General features: G+C 40.7%; 1 protein-coding gene across 2 annotated transcripts in view; it reads right to left on the bottom strand.

Moving 5' to 3' along the window:
• Positions 1 to 7,207: 7,207 nt before the first annotated feature.
• The window catches only part of tspan15 (tetraspanin 15), a 42,503-nt gene continuing 34,496 nt past the window's right edge, over positions 7,208 to 15,214 (bottom strand). For both annotated transcript variants that reach the window (XM_075462512.1, XM_075462520.1), the window contains exons 6-8: positions 13,281 to 13,331; positions 12,806 to 12,922; positions 7,208 to 9,550 (exon numbers count right to left, since the gene is read on the bottom strand). In XM_075462512.1, the coding sequence (XP_075318627.1) occupies positions 9,389 to 9,550; positions 12,806 to 12,922; positions 13,281 to 13,331 (330 nt within the window). In that variant the 3' untranslated portion in view covers positions 7,208 to 9,388. The remainder of the gene's footprint in view (positions 9,551 to 12,805; positions 12,923 to 13,280; positions 13,332 to 15,214) is intronic.

Genomic DNA, 15,214 nt, shown 5'->3' with positions numbered 1-15,214 from the left:
GCTTTTTCATTTTTCACATTGCATGCTTGATTAAACATGGTCAAATTTCTTAGGTTTTCCTGTATGAAGAGCTTTTGAACCTTTACATGCCTTCCATTCATGTGTCTCAGTGAGTCAGCATATACAATATGAACGTGAAATAGATAAGTGGTCATTAGTGGTATTATTCACATCTATGCTGTTCTTCCTGTGACAAATTAAATGCCCTCTGTGATAAGAGACCGTGGTCTGCTGAAAAATGAATGATTGCTGCATGGGAACGATGATAAAAAATGGAAGATGACTTTCATATCCTTTCATTAAAAGGACTAATTTAATAGAGCTTAGACTCAGACACAGGCCACAAACTCCTGTTTTCAGTTTTAGGTTTCATCACCCAGAAAGGCTGTGGTTGTTATTAAACCCTCTGGGGTCTGAGTCGTAATGACGTCATGCGATCTGATCACGCCGGCATGATCATAGACCTCAAAGGGCTCATTTCCAAAGCAGGAAAGCACCTGAGGACTGTCATTGGGTCTGGTCTATCAGTCTAATATTGCTCAGGAATCTCCTAACTGAGTCACGTGACCTGAAAGCATATAAGTGGCAGGCATGATAAGAGCTGTTTGAATTCTTATGCTTATGAAAGGAGCTCCGATGCTTTTCGGATCTCCTTTAAAGTAATACTATGTAACATTTCTACCTTAAAATAACAGCTTGAAAAAAATTGTGCGGCTAGAATGAGTTTTAATATTACGATTGGCCTGTCTCCTATGCCCTTCGGGGGTCTGAGTTGGAATAACTGCGCTATGTAACTTTGCTGGAGCGGCCCGGGAGCTGAGCTGAGACTTGCTTTCTGGCACACCTACCGCAAAAACAAATAGACCCCTCTCACGCTCCCAGGTACATTTGATTAATCTTACCTTCACAGTCGACATAGCTTGCACCTTCTGACTCCTCGCCGATTCGCCAACAAACGCGAAACGTGAAAGCGAAAGGGTGTTGTATTTACGACAGTGTAACCGTACATTACCTCCAAGCCTGTAGAGGGAGCTCCATAGTGGGCTTTTTGAGAAGTTACATTGTATCGCTTTAACATAGGATCCACTGGACCATCCTTTGTGAGGGAAAGAAGACACTGAAGATACAGCTGTACTAGCTGTGATTCATGTGGATAACTATGAGAATAGGAGGACAACAATCATCAGCCTGTGACAACGGTGTATTTCACTTTTTTAAAATTTTCTTTCCTTTTTTAAATTACGAACCATTACAATCAAGCAATTTTCTCAATTACTGCTATTATGAGATACCCTTTGCGACAACGACAATTTGATCATTTCGCAATAGACAAAGTATCGAAGGGATTTTTTGTTGAATACTATATTATTATATCATTATATTTACTTTGAACATTTGTAGTTTTACTGCTGTAGACACACAAAACAGCACACTGTAAGTGTGGTTGAGTTCTCATTACAGGGCAGATGTCTTTTCCTTGCAAATTTCTCCAACCACCTTTCAATATGACCGACCATCATTTATCCAGCTGCAGTTGTGCGGTATCAAATACATCAAAGAGGAAGGAGGTAGCACGGAAGGCTGTTAGCAAAGTAGGCTGAAAATGGCATTGAGAGAAGTTGAATTGAATTGCAGTGTAGGCCAAAGTGGGGAGAAGCGGTGTGGATGTACTGCAGGAGAGGAGCTGATAAACCTCAAGTGATTGAAGTGGAACCCTGCTAAGAATCGGAGCGCCACAGCTGCCCACACGCAAGACAGAAAGGGGATCAAAGAAGAAATACATGGGAAAAACAAAAGGCAGAAAAATAGTGAGGCAGAGAACGGGGTACATCTAGCTATGCGATCTTCACATAAATCTGCATTTCATTAAAAAACACCAGCTTGTACAAGTGTATGTGTGAAGAAGGAATCAGATTTATTGGCTGTACTGTAAAGCATGATGAGAGGGTTAGTTGTAATTCTGTCCTATATTTGGTTGCTGGTTCTGACGGTGTCTTCCTCTGACTGCGACAGCAGCTCATCCACCTTTACTTGTTTTTCCAGAGAAGCCATTCCCCCAAGTGCTGTGACAAAATAGTACACATGCTTTTAGTTGTTTGAGATCATTATTTTAACTTGTAAAAATCTCTGTCAAGATTTTCTATGGTCTACTCCAAGATTGTTAATCAAGAACTGTCATCACTCAACCATCTGCTTTAAACACTAACCAAGTTGATTTGAAACTCTAATGTTAACTAATGTCACCGTCTAAACCCAAGCAGGAAGCAGGAGTTTAATTATAACATGTTGTTATGTTCACGCGTAACCAAGGCAACAAGAAAAATGGCATCCATGTCAGTGATGGTCGCTTGTAAAAGTATGCCTTTTAACCCAAACAATGGTCATTTTATAACTCTAACCAAGTAATATCCAAACCAGGAAGTGAGAGAAGTGTTTAAGTGACCTGTTGAGTTATTGACCAAATGAAACTGAAGTGAAAAAACCCCAAAACAAAACAAAACAAATGTTGGCATTGATCAAGTTTCCCATGGTTTAAGCCACACGTTTGAGGCCATGCTAGCCTAACTGTTAAATCCTGCCCACCTCCTCCCGCTTCATGAGGATTTTGTTGTTTATCAAAGGACTGAAGTCTGCTCTCACTTGGAAATCCTCATGAGTTATATTTCTTTGTGCCGTGCACAGAGATGGAAATTTACAGAACATTGTTATGGGTCATGTTCGTCATATTTCGACCGTGTTATTGGTCACAACCTTTGCGGTTGCTTTGTGTGGAAGACTTCTTGGAAATAGCAGTGTATTATTCTAATGAATGGCTCTGACCTCTCTGTCCACGGTGCCCGTGTGGTGCTTTTGTTGGTCGCCTTTTGAGTCATTTTTTGTACAGCTTTCTGCTAAACTCTCTATATAAGCTTCAGTATGCGGAACATATTGCAGACAAACTGCTATGAGAAGAAATACACATGTAATCATTATGTTGTTTGAAGAGAACAATAGTTATTCAACCTTCAGTTTTGATTACTGTGAAGGTGGCTGAATGTGTTTGCTCCTTATATGAGGACCGTATTTCTATCTTTTTCGACCACAGCTATTGATTTTTGGGCACTCAGCAGCAACACCAAACTCAGTGGAAGGTGAGATAGGTAGTATAACAGAGACAAAATGTTTAAAGCAAAAGCAAGCCAACACTTACTCCAAAATGTAATTAAATGTCATGTCATAAATCTAAACTGACAGCAATTTCACAAGAGTAAAGTAGAAACTTCAAGTTAAAGCAATACTACAAATCTACAACCTATGCCGAGGCATAGAAACTCAGAGCAATATCTTTTAAGGTGTTCACAGAAAAGCTCTGCTTTCAATTGCTTGTGGCGTACATAGATAGGCTCCTCAGCTGGAGAATTTTAATGAACAAAAGCGGTTGTCACAATGTTTCAGTGTAATCATTTGCATAGACTGTTTGCTTTGTCTTCACAGATAACAATTTTACGTTTGCAGTTATAGTGACACTGTGCTTCCCTCAACGAGTACCGCTCATAACAGCTGCTGTTTGAGAGATTTTCAGATCAACGTGTACATCTCGAACCACGAAATCATAGAAGTGATCTGGATTATTCCTGATTTTCACAAAACATACGGACAAAACCAAAAACACAATATCAGCAACTATGCAGCTGTTGATATTTGACACTGAATACAACAAAAACCGATGAAGAGCATTCCCAAGATATACTATATTTTGGTTAATATCACTGATCATGTCTGATAGTTAAACTTGAATGAACATTTCAGATATTTTTTGTTTCAGTCTGTGGTACCTTTTGAAGACTCTATACTTGTTGCTTTTCAGGCTCAATTCATTCCTGTTGTTAGATTATTGAGGGTTGATGTCTGTGTTAAATGCCAGCATCACATCAGACTGACTACCAGACTAATAAATGAGTCTCACATGTTGCTAATGCGCGGTCATTTGAGTGAAGGGTTCGGAAAAGTGCGGCTGCTCTGAAGAATAATCTTCTAGTTTCTCTGCAGTCACATTGAGAGGAGTGTGTTATATGTTTAAAGAAAACATTCTTGGTTTTAAAGAAGAAACTCTCCATTTGCAGCTGCCCACACAAGGTGATCAGGGTAGTTTATTATGTGTTGAGGGGGTAAATGTCAGCACCAGGCCAGACATCTAACTACGCTGGACTAATAAATGGCCAGCACCTACCCACGCGTTATTGGACAATGACACACTGTCAATGTCTGTGTGTGTTTGTCTGTGAGAGAAACAAACAAGTTAAATATGGTATTTTTGTGTTGATAAAATGGATTTTTGAACAAACTGCAGTCTTCATGATTTCAGATTTCTTTAAAAAATGTTTTAGTTGGAGCACGTATAACTTCAGGTGCACTGTTTGAACACATCTCTCCTTGGCTGAACCAGACTTTTTCTTTGTGATTAAAATAGTATCCTTTGAAATTATGCTGGCAGCTCAACTGTTAAAGTGAAAAAAATTATTTCAGTTCCTCATTAGCTCCCTGATTGAATGGATCATTTACAAGCTCATAGCAAACAGCCCATTATCTTCCATATTCTCTTTACTATGCCATTATGAAATGTGACATTTCTGACCTATGTGTTATTTCAGTGTGCATTAACAGCCTAACATTTGAGCTGCGGCTCAATTTCATGTGTCAACTGCGATATGCATCAACCCCCGGTCCTTTAATTGTGATTTAAACTGAATCTATTGGCTTTGTCAACGGGAAAATGTTCTGGATTTAACAATTTAGAAGTTGTGCTCGGATGATTAACCACAAACAGAAGGTCCATTAAACGAAGCTGAGAGGATGGCAAGAGATGTGTGTAAATGTGTATGTGTTTTTATAGTTTGGAGTGACTCATTTAGTTTCTGAACATGAGAAAATTACACTGCAGAAGCTGCACCAATGCGTCCTTAGTAAGACTCGCCTCTGTCCCTCTCTGTATATTCAGCGTGTCTCTTCTCTTCTCCCGTATTGCAGCATTGCTCTACTTTTTCTGAGTCAAAGAGTTGCTCAGCTCTGCTCTATTTTAAAATGAGTATGATTGTACATATGTATACGTACCTTTAAGTTAATACCATTTAAGTTGCAATAGTGATAAAGATCAATTTTGAACAACAAGATGAATATAGGAGTCAAGCAACAGCTTGTACTACTCACACGGAGCCCTAAACATGGTTGAGTCTGGATTACAAAGAGGCAAGAGGAAACAGACCTAGTCTAGATCCACTGAACTGTAAATAAACTAAAAAACGATAAACCACTTGTGAAAAGTCTGATTTAAAGTGGACGCCGTCTGCTTCTGTAAACGTGTCACATATGGTCATATAAGGCTGGCTGAGAGCCTAACAGAACACAACCTTTACTCTCTTCTGGTTCCTGCACATCTGTCTGCTCATGTGAACAGCTGTAGAGAAGAAGAGAAAGTCGAGGAAATTACTAAATGACAGACCGAGCAGGAGATGACTGAAAGCCTGAGATTAACTAAAATTTTCCCGCCTAAGGAAATGAAAAGGAATCAGTCACTGCTAGCATTTTAGTTTTGATCATAAATTCACACATATACTTGATATTCTCCTGGTATTCAAATGTCTTTCTGAAATGTACCAGCTTAATGTCTCATTGGATTTTCAGAAACCTCAATGGCCTTAACTTTAATTCTCTGTTAGACACCGTATAGCTTCAGAGCCACAAGTATTAGCCAGTTGTTTGTTTTCACCTGCTAGCTGCTACCTGTTTGCCGTACTGGACCATGATGATGGATATCAGATCGTAGAATCTGAGCATTGACCGGAATTAAGAAGTCAACTTCATAAACAAGACCTGCCCATATCTCCAGGAATCAAATGTATTTTGAAAGCACTTTCCCTGCTAATTCAGGGAGTAGAGATGCCTCAGGGTAGAGGTGATCACATGGTACTCTTCTCCAATCTGCCACTAGTTTCTGGTGAGTCACCTGACAGGGACAGCAGCAGCAGGGATTTTTTTGACATATTTGTGATTACTCTGCTCATAGGAAAGTGACACCTGTCAAAAGGGTTACCCAGTCGGTTACAAAGTAAAGATAAGGAGTCATCTGACAAAGCATCTTTTTTATTTAAATGGGTTTTTTTTGTGCCTTTAATGGATAGGACAGTTAAGAGAGACAGGAAGTAGGGGGCAGAGAGAAGGGGAACGACATGCAGCAAAGGGCCATCCAATGCATGACTCGAACCAGGGCCAGCTGCAGCGAGGACTATAGTCTCTTGTACATGGGGTGCCTGCTCAACCCACTACGCCACGGACCACCCCATGACAAAGCATCTTTATGTGACGACTTATGTGGCATGCCAGAAGGCCAGAGTTCATGTCTGGTTAAAGACCTGTACTTGCATTTTTCTCTTACCACATCTGTCCCCAACTTTAACTGCACGCTAGTGCGTGATCAACACTTGAAATTAGGGTCCACAACAGCATTTAGTGCGAGTGGTGCTTTGGCCTTTTAAGGTGTTTGCTGATGGAGTATAGGTGACATGACCACTCCCTTTAGACAATTCACAGAAGCTTCTCTCTTCCTCGTTGGTGATGTGGAAAAATAATTTCCTCCTCGTTGGCAGAGGCCAAAGTAAAATATTTATTGGCTCCATTCAGCAGGAATTCCTCGGGGCGGCAGGAGCGAGAGGAAGGCAGAAAGTATAACAGATAAACACCAAACCACAATGGACACTCCTCGCTCATAACACATATTTCTTTTATGTGTACAGCAGATGAGGAAGTTTTTTTTGTATTTTTTTTTACAGTCAAATAATGCAAAGATGTGCAGATGATGACTTTGTATGAGAGGAAAACTTCTTGCATGGTGGTGCTTCCTAATGTGAAATCAAATGAGTTTAAATCCTGTTTTAAAAGCCCAAATGTTCAAATAACACTGACTTAATGGACTGATTATTGGACATGTGGATTTAAACACATATGTTCTCAATATGAAGAAACATTTTGCTCTGATGTAAACTTGTGTTTTGAATGTTTTTAATGCTTCTCACTGCTGACTTGTTACAATTGTAAGATACTTGTTAGATTTTCATTCAAATAAAAAAGAAAAAATCTGTTCCATTTCTTGCTGATCTGCACTGTCATCATACTTATGTTCACATACAAAAGGCACACACTGCAAGAAACCAAGGATGAATCCTACAAAAAATATAGTGTGATGTCACCCATCATTTATTTAACACCTCCCACATCTAAACATCCGCTTACAGAAATAACCCTTTGATTCCATCACCTCAAAGACAAAGAACTCTTTAAACAATCAAATTCATTTATTTTCCACATCCAATATGAAAATGTCTTCAAAACACACTTCATTGAGTTTAAGTTTACAGAGAATGCAGTTCACAAAGAGGCCACCTACCACATAATGACCGCAAGCATTCATAACACCTGACATGCGACATGCACACAGCTTAAGGCACGAACATGGGCAGTGAGCAGAAACTGTGACACATAACTAGCTGTGTGTGATCTAAAAAAGGATATTCCTGATTCTTTAATTATGACTGAAATGTTGGCAAAGTGTAACATGTTCACAGCATCACAGTGACTGGAATATAATTTCTTTGGTAGCAAGTATTAGATAATATGCAGGAAATGACCAAAATATACAAACTGCATCAATCTATCTATCTATCTTTATGTATAAATACTTTCAGGAATGGAATCCTTTCTATATGTAATGTTTTTTTAATTGGCCAAATAATAGTCTGCTATAATCACCATCATTAGTAATCTCAGCAGAGCTCACACTGTAATTATGGTCATAAGATAAAGAAAGGAAGAAAAAAAAAAACTTTAAATTCTAAACACTTCTTGTGGCTTTAAACCAGCAAGAAGGACCCTTATTGTGAATCTGATTATGCCTGAGTGCAGCCTATCTGTGAAAAGTAGGCAATTACTGCAGCACATATTCAAAAACCCAGAACAGAATACACTACAAATCCTTTTTTTTTTCTTCCTTTTTTCCCTTGCAACCCTTCAGCCTTAAACTTAATAAGTTGGTCAAATAAGTTAAGTTACAGTCGAGCTAAAACATCTCAATGAAGAAATATAACTTCCACAGCAAATTGAAGTATAATGCAAACCTTGGTTGAACTGTTAAGAACCAACATCAAAGGTTTGCAAATATGTTGCATCCATGACATACATTGTTGTAACAAAAACACTTGAGCTAAGAAGAGATATTTGGCCTCTCCTCATTACCGCAGTTCCTTAAACATGGTAGCTCTTCATGGCACAAAGGATTACATGCTGTAGGATGTTTATATGTACAGTAATATACATTCTAATCAGTCTATGTCGCAGAAATGATACTGCAGATTTATCTGACCACTTGCATTGAGGGAAACGATTTCTAGTGGTATTATATGTAATGGGAGTTTAAAAAAAAAAAAGATGTATTCAGTTGTAGAGAGGTGGTCTGGGGTGCTGCTGGGTATAAAACGTAGCAGTATTGTTGTGGCTTTAGGACATCAAAAAAGCTTGTTAACTCTGCAGCTTGGGACTTTTACATTTCATTAATATTCACTCCATTATCATGCTATATATATATAAAAAAAAACAAAAAACAAACAAAAAACAAAAAAAAAAACCAACAACCCTGACCTTTTTATTAGCATTCATTTTAAAAATAACAAGAAGTACTTTGTTTTCTTGCAACACAAAATGTATTTGATCAAAAAAGAAATGGCTTTGGTGAAGAAAATACACCAGAATACGATCCACTCAGAGTGCATCCTCCATGAGGCCAAAACTGTATTTCACAGATTTCATAAAAGGTAATCCTGATTGGTACCAAAATTTAACTGATTCTACAGTTGCTCTACGTTACATGTCTCCAAGAGGCCACCTCGGCTTTGCCTTGCTGAAGGAATTGCTCTTTATGTGCCAGAAACATCATGGAGGTTCAATGAGCACCAGTAGAGATTTTCAAAAAAGGAGAAAAAACTAAATTCAGATTTTAAAAAGCTAGTCTAAAATGTCTGTTTGTCCAGGTCTATATGTAGATAAAACACATGGTCACTTGGCCTTCATTATTTAGCTTTTTAAGGTTTTAGGAGTACTTCCCAAGTGGTTACATTATGTAGACGATTGGCAGAAGAAAACAAACGCAGGAAAAAAAGTGGTCGTATCAGTTTGTGTTTATCCACGAGACAATACAGCTAAAAAGGCACACATCTACAGGAATCGTGTAATTTATTGAGTAGTAATACAGAAAACACAGAGAAGAAGAAAAAAAAAAAAGGAAAAAAAAAAAACCTCTAAATAATCTGCTGAACACCAAACGTGCAGTGTTGGCTGGAGTCCATGTTTGTGCTCGCCGTTTTCAGTCCAACTCTGGCATACACCTAAACCATTTGTCCAAGCGGCCCTTTTTCTTTGCACTTCTGTCCTGTTGGTCCAGCAGCCCGTCCATGTAGTGACCATACTCAATGATGGCGTCTTCAACACGAGTGATATAAAGCCAGCTGACTATAACACCAAAGAACTATACAGAGACACAGAAACAGGCAGAATCTCAATGGGAGTGAAGGTAAGAAAGCTCACTGCGGATGTTTCTCATTCGTTACTTTTCTCACTCATGTCCTCTCTTCGTATCTTAGCCTTTCCAACAGAAATTGGAAGCCTTTTGTTTTTGATCACTAGCTCTCAGTCTGCATCGTGTTTTAGAAACGATGGTTGCACATATAATACGATGTACTGTCTGAATAACAACAAAAAAAAGAGGACAATATGACCACATCCAGCACAGTAATGCCCCCCACAGAACAAAAAGATCAACATGAAATAAAATAAGATAAATATATAAATAAAAACTTAATTTATCCTATAAAATACGCAAAAACAAACCAAATACCTCATCTCTGCGTGTTTCCTCTTACGTAAACAGGTTGACATGCACCTGAACATCAACATACAAATAAACGCTAAATAATACACCAGCAATGCTTTATTTAGATTTTGTATCTGTGCTCCTCTTGTTCATATTTCATTATGTCATAATTCAGGTTATGATGGGATTATTAAATGATTTAGACGTTTTTTTGTGTTTGTTTTGAATAGGACAAAAGTACCTTGCATGTCAAAATGTGTTTTTTTGCCTGATGCACATGAGATTATTAGCCACATGGCAAATAATGTAGCACCAGCTGCAGATCTCCAACAGGCTTGATAAAAGGCTTCTGTGACAGTTTTTTGTGCAAACCTCACTCAGAGTAGAAAAGGAGTGAGCAAACAGACATCTTTGATATTGGGGGGCTAGATTGATGTTTGGACCACCTGAGGAACCAGGAAAGAGAAAATAAGGCAAATAGGAAGTACCCGATGTTTGGACTGGACAATTGACTGGTAGCATCTGTAGCCCATTGCTATGATAGCTCAAATTGTCAGAAACGCTCTGACAACATTAATATGTTCATAGTTGTCAGAGTGTCTGAGGCTTTCGCATGAATTCAAAAAAGGTCAAAAATGTTTTGAAAAACAGATTCCATCCATCTTAGACCCACACAGTTTACTGCATAAGGAAACAAACACATTGGGTATGTCAGAAAAGTATAAGATAGTTCATATAAATGCACAGTGTGGGTTTTAAAAATGTCACAGTGGCTTTATAATAGTGATCTTAAAACACAAATTTGGTCCACATGAAAATATTTTAGTTGTAATGCTCGTATTAAATCGCAGATTAGCACCATGTTAAAGCCCAATTAGTTTTTTTTTCGGTAGGTTTATGAATAAAAAATGTGACCTGTTTGATCTAAATGCACATCACTCCTAAATTAAATAAAGCGGTGTGTTGAGCATTTTGTTCAGTGCTGGTGTACAAATGTGTCAGAGAGAAGAGGAAATTTACATTTTCACTCATTTAGTCATTCGAGTTGCCTGACAGGCTGCTGAATATGGATAAATGCTTCATTCCTCTGAGCTCCCGATATTCACAGATTTGACAAGTGCTGGAACATGCTGCTCTATGAGAGTCACACCTACAAATGATACAAAACCACTGCAGTGCCTATGAATATCACCGACCGACTGGTAAGTTAAAGGTAACACATGCTGGATTTAAACAAAATATTCTGAAAAGCAAAGTGGACACAATTAGTTTATCTTTATCAATCGTCTTATTTTTTAATTAATTAATTAATTTTTTAAAGTATTACATAAAAAAGTCAAAGTTTTTTTAATTTTTTTTTTAGGTCTTTTAAGGTGGTTTTTGCCTTTTTTTCTTTAATATAGTGTCACACATGAAGGGACATGGAAACACCTCTCTGAATATATTCAGGTACAAGATGATTAAAAGCATCCTTAGTTTTATGACTAAAACTGTGTTTATGCACAGAGGCAGAAATGTACATATGCATTTTTCCCCACTCGATTTACAAAGCTGTGCCCTCCATAATTCTATTTCATACATCTTGATCATCGTGAAACAATATGCTTGTGCGTGATTCTTAGTTCAACACGCATTTTAGCTTGGAACGGATGTGAACACCCCCTAATTAACAGAAATGACAACGAAAGAAGCAGCAAAATCTTATCGAATGTGAAACTCACCCCACCTCCATTCAAATTCTGCTTCAGAATATCTGAGTACAGCAAGTTGCTCCGCGTGTGCGTGTTGTCTGAAGAATGAGTGGGGTGCATATTTAGGTGCTGAAAGATTTTATTCCATTTTGCACGCATAGATAGCGCTATGCGTGTATGATTGGGGGGATGCAGCAGAGTCGCAGCAACCACAGCAACCCTCCACCGTGGCTGCTATGTTCGACATCAACACTGAAAAGTCCACCGCCACCACTAGGAAAATAATGGAGTTCATGGCACTGGACGACCAGCCGTTTAGCGTAGTACAGGATAAAGGCTTCGTAAATCTGATGAAACACCTGAGTCCACGGTACAAATAACCAAGTAGGTGGTACTTTTCTGACAGTTGTTTGAGAGCGTTTCAAGCCATATACACAAACTGTGTCAGTGTTGAAAATAAATCTGCTCAGGAGGAACTGTTGAAACTCTCACTCCATTTCTTATTTGTGATGTTTTATTCTTGAAAAGGGGGGGTTATGATAGCATATAGCCTACCACTAGTTGTGGTTTTAATTGCAGTTATATAAGGAAAATGTTGTCTGGGAAAAGGGTATTCAAGCCAAACAAATATTGTGTCTATTATATGATTATAATTATTTCTTAGATAGAAAATCGGTATTGGAAAAAACGGTTTTGGCAGGTCAGATCTCCTTAAAAACCGGATATCGGTATCGGCCAAGAATTTTGCAATCGGTGCATCTTTAGCACAGACCACCGCATCGTGCATGAGTTGTTTACAAGGATCATGATAAAAAGCCCCCAAACTCTCTGGATTGTACTAGAATAAGGCTGTAAAAAGGGCTCACCCTACAACCAGAAGAACCAGAGAATCTGCGGCCAATGCCCCATTTTTGGAGTTAGCAGGACTCCCCAAGAGAGACATCATGAATGAAACAGCTTTTAATAAACATCCATGCTTGAAAACTCCGACTTAAAATGAAATAAAACAAAAACAGTGACATGGCTTTGACTTCTCAGCTAAATCATACAATTTGTTAGTTTTTCAGTTTACAGGAATGAGTTTTTTTTCCCAGACAATATGCTTGTAGGTTTCTGGCAAACAAAGGTAGTCTACCTTTCCATAAGCAAAAAGAGAAGCTTGCGAGAAGGTTTCATAGACAAAACTGAATGTGAGTGAAATGTGTATGTTTTGTTGTACCTGTGGCAGGAGGATCCCCAACAACAGCCCCGCCATCGTCTTATAGTTATCCATCAGCCAGATGAAGAACGCATCAGTGCAGCCTCTGACATAGATGATGTCCAACAACTCCAGTCGCTGAGAGGAAAACAGAAATCTAACAAATTTCAAAACTACGTACAAGTTAAAGACAACATCCTTTCCTCTTTTACAGAATCAAAAACGCTTTAGCTTTTGCAGATTTCCCCCCCTCCTCCCCCTGAAATTGATCAATATGTGATCTTCATTCAGACTTGGAACAGCAGGGATTTGTAGCAGTGATGGTGCAGTAAACATGGAAGCCACAGAAACCCGGCAGTACTGAAACATCCAGCTGTCAGTGAGACAACTTAAAACATACAAAGCCAGTATCTGTTATAGAATGTTTAAGTTATTCTGCTCTGCATGTCAAAGTCAAGGTTAACCAAGAACAAATATTTTCTTTGTTCAGACGTACCGTCTTCTGCAGCACCTTGTACCCGCACAAAGTGTTGGCCACTTCATTAGGCTGTAGGGAAAAACAGAGGATTAGATAAAGTAAAGGGGAAACAGAGAGCTGTGAACATCCTTCAGTATAAGAGAAGTAATTGTTTGACTATCTGCAGCGTCTTCTAAACACATTAAAGGGCACATTTTGTAATTGTAATAACAGAATGTGAAAAACGAAAGTTACGTATGTAACTACGGTTCTATGAATCCCGGATGACCGCCAGAGGCGGTGCTGAAAGCACTGAATATCCCTTCGCGCATGCGCCGTTCGAGTAGTAATACCAACAGAGTCACACCTGTGACATGTCGGGTGATCAATCAGAGGCTATATAGTCTGGTGTCATCCGACACTCTGTTCCTACAGAATCTTCTCGCGTAATGCAAGGATTCTGAGTGACAGAGAAGCTCTGGCGGTCATCCGGGATTCATAGAACCGTAGTTACATACGTAACTTTCGTTCTATTTCATCCCTACTGACCGCCAGAGGCGGTGCTGAAAGCACTGAATGACTAATACCAGCGGCGTCACGAGGAATCCAGAGCAAATACCTCATTGAGAAGGCTCAGAGGACCCTCGCCGCAGAACCTGATCCAGAGGATGAGGGGAGGCCACATTCACCCTGTAGAAACGGGTGAACGTGCTCGGGGAAGCCCATGATGCAGCAGCACATAGCGCTTCCATCGGAACCCCTCTCAGGGCAGCCCAGGAAGCAGAGGCGCTCCTGGTAGAGTGTGCCTTCACCCCAACGGGAGGGGAACAGCGTCCCGTAGCGTAGGCGTGGCAGATGACATCCACGATCCAGTGGGAGAGGCGCTGTTTGGAAAGGGGACGACCCAACCTAGGGCCTCCATAACACAGGAACAGCTGGTCTGAGCGTCGAATAGCAGCAGTGGCTGCAATGTACGCCTCCAGTGCCCTCACTGGGCACAACGACCGAGACCCACCAGCAGTACCTTCCGACACGGGTCGGAATCGTGCCAACCTCAATGGCCGGTTGCAATGCGAACGAGGCAACACCTTAGGCAGAAATGCCGGGTTTGGCCACAAGGTGACTCCAGAGTCCTCAGCACCCCACCTGAGACAGGAAGGGCTGACCGAAAGAGCATGTAGCTCGCTGACCCTTTTAGCCGAGACAATAGCCAGCAGAAAGGCAGTTTTCCACGACAGCCACCTGAGGTCCGTCAGCTCCAAAGGTTCGAATGGAGGGTGACACAGAGCTTCCAGCACTAGGGGCAGATCCCAAACTGGGGCCCGTGGGGCCATCGGTGGGTGCAACCGACGAGCGCCCCGCATAAACAGGGAGACCAGTTCATGGCTCCCCACAGTACAGCCCTCAAAGCCAGCATGACCAGATGAAATGGCCGCGACGTACACCTTAAGCGTTGAGGGAGAGCGGCCCCTGTCAAGAAGAGACTGGAGAAACTCCAGTATAGTGGACACTGTACAGGTGACTGGATCAACCTTGCGGGCAAAGCACCACCGGGAAAACAGCCGCCACCTGTTCTCATATTGCTGGTGAGTAGAGGGTGCCCTGGCACTCAAAAGGGTGCGTCTGACGGCTTTAGAATGACCGGTCAACAGCTGCTCAAGCCGTCCAGTGGCCAAACCCACAGCCGGAGGCGTTGGGGATTGGGGTGCCACAGTAGCCCCCCCAACTGGGACAGCAAATCCCTCCTGTTCGGGAGACACCATGGGGCGCCGCGACACAGGCTCCGTAGAAGCGGGAACCACGGCCGTGCCGGCCAACACGGAGCCACCAGCAACAGTCTGTGGCCCTCCTCGGCAACTCTCCGAAGAGTAGGCCAAATCAGAGACAGGGGTGGGAAAGCATACAGGAGGCCCCTCGGCCAAGGATGAGCCAATGCATCCTGGCCCAGTGCACCTGACGCCCCCGTAAGGGAA

The sequence above is a fragment of the Odontesthes bonariensis genome, chromosome 1, assembly GCF_027942865.1.
Source record: "Odontesthes bonariensis isolate fOdoBon6 chromosome 1, fOdoBon6.hap1, whole genome shotgun sequence".
Classification (NCBI taxonomy): Eukaryota; Metazoa; Chordata; class Actinopteri; order Atheriniformes; family Atherinopsidae; genus Odontesthes; species Odontesthes bonariensis.
This window is presented reverse-complemented; position numbering and strand designations above follow the sequence as displayed.